Genomic DNA, 6,250 nt, shown 5'->3' with positions numbered 1-6,250 from the left:
CACACACACACTCAGAATTGCAGAGCATGGACTCAGGCGAGCTCCAGTGCTGTTTGCAGAGCCTGTGTGTATAGAGTTCAGCCATCTTTCAAAGCTGGCTCAGGAAGGCCTATGATTCATTGACCCAACCTTCTTGGGTCACCTGAGTCTGTCGCCTGCTGTAGAATCCATCACAGTCCTGTGTAGTCTCTGTCCTGAGTTGACAGAGCTTTTGTCTTGTTTGTAGAGCCTGTAAAGCCAGTATTTGTTTTCAGTCTAGATCTCTCTCAACAGTCCCCCTCCCACCCCCACCCCTGGCTCCCCGTGTGTGGGAGCTGCTTTTATTCCAGATGCTGACATGCTAGCACAGCCTGTCCCGGCGACAGAGCTGACCTGCACCTCTGTCCAGGCCTCTGCAAAGCTTTGTCTGCTTATGGTGCCTGTCCCTGTCTGGGGAAAATTTCCATGTTACTGTTATCAGAACTTTGAGGGTCAGATCCTAGATCCTAATTGCTGGCAGGGCTGCAAACTGCACTTAGCCAACCATGCTCACCAGAATAACCATAGACACCAAAGCTCACCACACTAACCATAGACACCCAAGCTCACAATAATGAAAAGCAGAAAAAGGAAAAGTGACCCATGTAGCCACACGGAGAAAAAAAAAAAACAAATAGAGGTGCAAATAGAGGTAAGCCCCACCCCAAGTCCTGCTGTGCGATTGAGGGTTAAATGGAGGACTCAGGTTTGCATAACTGAGCAGCCCTTCTCAAAACTGGTCCTGCCCATCACCTAAACCCCACCCCCACCCCAGTGTGCTTTGTCCTGTTGGCTCCAGTCTGTGCTGCAAGGCGGCCTCACGTTGTCAGAGCTGTGTGAAAACTCTCTTTGGGAGACAGACTCTTCCTTAAGCCTATGCAGGGCTTCAGCCTTTCCCTCCCTCCAGAATGAAATTCCTGAGGACGGTCCAATTGGGAGGGGATGTCCATCACACGGTGGGACACAAAGCACCTCCCTGGAATACCTTCACTCATTGCAGGATGGTTAGGACCTGATGGCCGAGCCACCTCTCCTTTAGAACCATGCTCTGTATACATATGTTCTGTAGAGCCTGATTCTCACATGGGACCCCCCAGTCTGTGTAAGGGGCTTTCCCTCTTTTCACAGCCTATGTGACTTTACCTGGGTAGAAAATCTTTCCGTTTGTCCCACTGGAGAGCTTCTCACCGGAAGGGGGTTGTGTTTGTCTGGGAACATCCACGTGTCCCTGTAGACCTCATCCCTGTTTGCGGGCTCTCAGCCTGTCTGTACACACCTGTTTGCCTGTGGACCTGTGGACAGGGCCCATCCCTACTGACAAAACCTCCACCATCTCCAGACTGACCGTTATGGCCTGCCCTTATTTGCAGAAACCAGGTTTCTCACAGAACCTAACCCTGCTTCATATTCCTGCGTGTGTCTGGAGGCAATGTGCTTGCACACAGCACTGGCCTCTCTGGAAAACACAACGCTGTTGACAGACCCGGTCCTCAGAGCCTCTGCAGGCTTACACAGCCTCTGCGCTTCTGCAAACTCCCTGATCCCGACTACGGGACTTGGTTCTTTACAGATTCCCAAATCTCTTTGCAAAGCCTGCTATGCTTTTTCCTACCTGTTCCCGCCTCCTTGTCTGGGGCATTTAGTCTGTTTGCTGGAGACATCCTACATAGGAAGCTCCAGCATATCTGCAGAACTTTCCCAAGCTTTAATCGCCTGCCTCTGTCTGTCTAGGGGGCCTCTCTGTGGTGGCTCCCTCCTGCAGAGCCTTGTGTATTGATGTGCGGGTCCGCAGCCTCAGATTCTGCCCCGTTTACAGAGCCCTTTCTTAGCCACATTAGCATGACCTTTCCCATGCAGAGCTCCTAGGTACCCACAGAACCTACACCTGTTTGCAGAACCTCTTTCTCAGCTTCTAGTCTTTGCCGACTTGCTAAGCCTGTCTGAACTTCCTTGGGTAGTGCCTGGGTCTCTTGGCAGCTATCTTTGTATATGTGGAAGCTATCCTTGTATACATGGAGGGTTCCTGTTTGGAGAACTCACCTCTCTCTGGAGCGCTTGAGTCGTTCCCTGCTTCATCAGCCTACGGACAGACAGCATGCTGGTTTGTAAAGCCCCCACCTCCGTAGCCTGCCGTAAGGTGCAGACTCTATGTCTAGTTATACACTCTGTTTCCAACTCTGTCAGACCTTTGTGTAGTTCCTGCCCTTCTCTTGGGGTCAGAGCCTGTCTGTTTGTACAACATTGAGCCCCATTTCAAGAATTCGCCCCCTTTTGCAGGGTCTGCCCCTGCTGACTGGATTGGTTCCTTTTATAAGAGTCTAATTTAACACTATCTGCAGTGACTGTCCCTGAGTCTGCAGGCTTGAGTCTGTCTAGAATCAGTCTGCGTGTTTCTTTTCTCTTTTTGATTCTTTAGACAAGGTCTCCTGTAACCTTCAACTCCACTCTATTAGCCGAGAATGACCTTGAACCTCTCATCTCCCCGCCTCCACCTCCTGGGTGCCGGGATTAAAGCCATGCACCAGCATGTCAAGTTCTATGTGGTGCTAGGGGTCAAAGCCAGGGCTTTATGCATGCTAGACACGCGTTCTACCAACTGAACTATACCTCCAGCCCTCTGTGGCCAATTTCTAACTCTGTCCAAAATGTTACTACTAGCTAAAGAACCGCTCCTGACCAGAGAACTCAGCCTGTTCTAAGAGTTTCCCCACAGACAAACTCAGTCTCTGCATGCCCATCCATCGTGCCTGTCCTGGTTTGCTGGAGTTGCATGTTTAATGAAAATTACATTCTATAACGAAGGTACTTTGGAGAGCTTTAGGTGTCGGGAGAATTCTCACTTGGAGCCTGTAGCACAGGTGGCCAGAGCTTGACCTCCAACCTGTGAACTCTGAACTCTAGTTCTCTGTATCTCCATTACTCCTGCCTAGCCCAGGATGGACATCAACCAGGAACTCCCAGCCATCAACAGCCACAGAGCCCTGCAAATATGGATTACTGAGGTGAGGGGCAAGACCAGATAGTACAGCCTGTGACATGGAAAAGTGTCACCAGCCTCTCCCATCTCCCATCCAGAGCTCCCTCCTTTACCCTATCTCTGGAAGTCACAGGTAGAGCCCTCCAGCTTGTTACTTGGCAACCTCTCCTCTCAGAACCTAAAGATGCTGCCACTGCCTGAACGAGCTCATGGGAATTTCTTCGAGGAATGCTGCTATGTCGTCCTTCATGTGAGTCACCCGGGGAGTCTTTCTTAGGGGCAATATGGCTCAGAGCTGAAGAAACCCAGGCCTAGAAATAAACTCTCTCCCGAGGAGATCAAAGCCTCCACATCATGTGCCACCCACAAGGGACTGCTGCCGTGAGGCCTTCCAGTCCCCAGTTCCCCTCATAGCCTCCATCCAAGCACCTTCCCACTGGGCCCCTCCTCCCTCCACATCTACAAATGCCTGGGCCCTAGGTCCCTCAGAGTCCAAAGGCTACCCAGGGAGGATCCAGTGACCTGCACTACTGGATTGGAAAGGAGGCCGGCACAGAGGCCCGGGAGGCTGCGGTCTCTTTTGTGCAACGTCTGCAGGAGGATCTAGGAGACCAGACTGTGCTGCACCGAGAGTCACAGGGCCACGAGTCCGACTGCTTCCACAGCTATTTCCACCCTGGAGTCATGTGAGTGCTGAGAGAGCTGAGGGCAGTGTCAGATCCTGCGGTGAGGGGCACCACCAGCCACCCTAGGAAAATGGCTTGTCACTGGCCGAATGGTGTGCCTGTGTACATGGGCACACACCTATGTGCACTTTAAGATAGGTACGCTCACATACCTTCCACCCATCTCAAGCACACGATTCATTGGTTTAAGATACATGCAACCAGTACCACAGTCAGCTTTAAAACCTTTCATCACCCTGAAAAGCCCCATGCTTTTGGGCAGCCTCTTTCCAGGACCTTCCTGTACCCTCCTTTCCTGCCAGAGGCAGCGACTGGTCTGTTCTTTGTCTGTACATTTGCCCATTCTGGAAAGTGAACTTTTGTGACTGACATGTTTTCATTTCATCTTAATCTCTTCCTCCTCCTCTTCTTCTCCTCCTCCTCCTCCTTCCCTCCTCCTCTTCTTCCCCCTCCTCCCCCTCCTCCTCTTGCTCCTCCTCCTGTTAGAAGGATGGAACCCAGAGCCTCGCCCACATGGCAGGCAACCCCTCAACCATGAGCTTCGACCCTCACTGATCCTGCTTATCCATGCTATGGCACACATGATTACCTGGCTTCATTTCCCTGTGGAATGATATTCCAGTCTATGAATCTACCGTGTTTTCTCAGCTCAACACCTAGTGGACAGGTGCACTGCTTCCACTTTGGGGCTGCGATCAGTAGTACTCCTGTGAATGTCTGTAAGGGCAACCGTTGTCCTGGGTCTCGGTTTGTACACAGGAGTAGCCACCAGGTTATCCAGAGCTCGCTTTGCTTGTCAGGCTGGTAGAAGTGTCTTCTAAGTATTTTTTTTTTTTAGCTCCTATTTTGAGATTGACATGAGTTAACCTGATTGCCAAGAGCAAATCATTTTTGTTTCGTATCGCTGAGTCCAATATTTACATATAGTTCAGACAAGTCTGTGCGTATACGCAAAAACACATGGCACCCCATATGTGCGAAACCACATACCTACCTCTCCATACATGTAGACCTATAGATGGGCATGCAAACCTGAATATTCCTATCCACCACACAGACATGCCTTTCCATGTACTCAGATTTAGACTCACCTGGAAAAGCACATCTGAAATCCCTCAACATGCCACAGTCTACACAGCCCTACATGCTAATTAGCAACACACGCTTGTGGCTCCTGTACCTATGTACTCACGCATACATACGCTCACATGTCCTACACAGACCTGTGTGATCCCCACACATACACCCATGCACGTGCTCACTCCCACACTCGTCCCTGCAGGACATGAGCTTTCTCTGTCCCTGTCCCTTCCTCAGCTACAAGAAGGGAGGCAGAGCTTCTGTTCTCAAGCTTTCGGAGACCAACATGTACAACGTCCAGCGACTGCTTCACATCAGGGGAAAGAAGCATGTGTCTGCCACTGAGGTGAGGGCGACCAGGGACATGGTCTGACCTCCAGACTCCCTCAGGCTAAGTATCCTGAAGTAGAGAGGGTGGGAGTTGGCAGGAAGTGTGGGCAGTGAGGAGCTACAGCTCCCCAGATGGCCTGGCTCACAAAGGAGACATAAGGCAGCCCCTGCTGTCTCTTTCCTAGTGCCTATGTCTCATGGGTGCTTTAAGAACTTGGGCCTGAGACAGATGTGCTGGGTCCTTGTAAGCAGCAGGCTGGGGGTGTGCAGAGCCTCACTCTTGGCCACACACCATCCCTCCTCACACACAGGCACCCATCCTGGCCACCCTGGCCCCCTCAGAGTGCACTTTCATAAATTAACACAGAGGACTCTCTACTTGCACACACCAGGAAGTTAACCAAGGCACAGGACACTCTGCTGCCAGGCAGAGTTTGAGGCAGTGAAGAGTCATCTACAGTGTGGCTGGTGACCCTGTACATTTACAGTCAACAAGGCTTAAGGCAGCTCTGCTTAAGCCCTGGCCAGACTTTGTACCATCACCCCATGGTTCATGTGGAGATGGACATTTAGACTGTTTTGGTTTTTCCTCTTTTGCCATTGAGATTATTTAGGGTGTCCTCCAGATGTGTTTGTTTGAATGACTGTCCTTATGCTCATTGGCACTGTCTCCGCACAGGTACTTACATACTGTCACCACAAGCATATACTCTTATTAAGACGTGGTGTGTCCCATACACGTAGATGTGGGTGTTCATACAGAAATAAACAATTACCCATGCCCCACTTCTGGATAACCACATGGAAGGTCATATGTGGTTACAAACACAGACACACACACATATGTGCACACATACAAACACACAGCTGCACACAGCCTCATGCACACAAGTGACATGCCTTGCCTTGCCCCTCCCTCCCTCTGCCTTGCCCCTCCCTCCCTCTGCCTTGCCCCTCCCTCCCCCTGCTTTGCCCCTCCCTCCCCCTGCCTTGCCCCTCCCTCCCCCTGCTTTGTCCCTCCGTTCCCTCGCCTTGCCCCTCCCCTCCCTCTGCCTTGCCCCTCCCTCCCTCTGCCTTGCCCCTCCCTCCCCCTGCCTTGCCCCTCCCTCCCCCTGCCTTGCTCCTCCCTCCCCCTGTCTTGCCCCTCCCTCCCCCTGCC

The 6,250-nt window shown here is 51.7% G+C and overlaps 1 protein-coding gene across 1 annotated transcript in view; it reads left to right on the top strand.

The window, feature by feature from the left end:
* LOC114636061 (villin-like protein) overlaps positions 1-5,107 on the top strand; it is a gene marked incomplete at its 3' end in the record, with an annotated part of 7,140 nt that extends 2,033 nt beyond the window's left edge. The window contains exons 2-5 of the mRNA XM_028784363.1: positions 2,949-3,020; positions 3,129-3,245; positions 3,476-3,681; positions 4,999-5,107. Coding sequence (XP_028640196.1) covers positions 2,955-3,020; positions 3,129-3,245; positions 3,476-3,681; positions 4,999-5,107 — 498 coding nt within the window. The remainder of the gene's footprint in view (positions 1-2,948; positions 3,021-3,128; positions 3,246-3,475; positions 3,682-4,998) is intronic.
* Positions 5,108-6,250: the final 1,143 nt, after the last annotated feature.

Source organism: Grammomys surdaster, unplaced genomic scaffold, assembly GCF_004785775.1.
Source record: "Grammomys surdaster isolate TR1022 unplaced genomic scaffold, NIH_TR_1.0 121669, whole genome shotgun sequence".
NCBI lineage: Eukaryota > Metazoa > Chordata > Mammalia > Rodentia > Muridae > Grammomys > Grammomys surdaster.
Note: the sequence above shows the minus strand (reverse complement) of the source record. Positions and strands in the feature narration are given on the sequence as shown.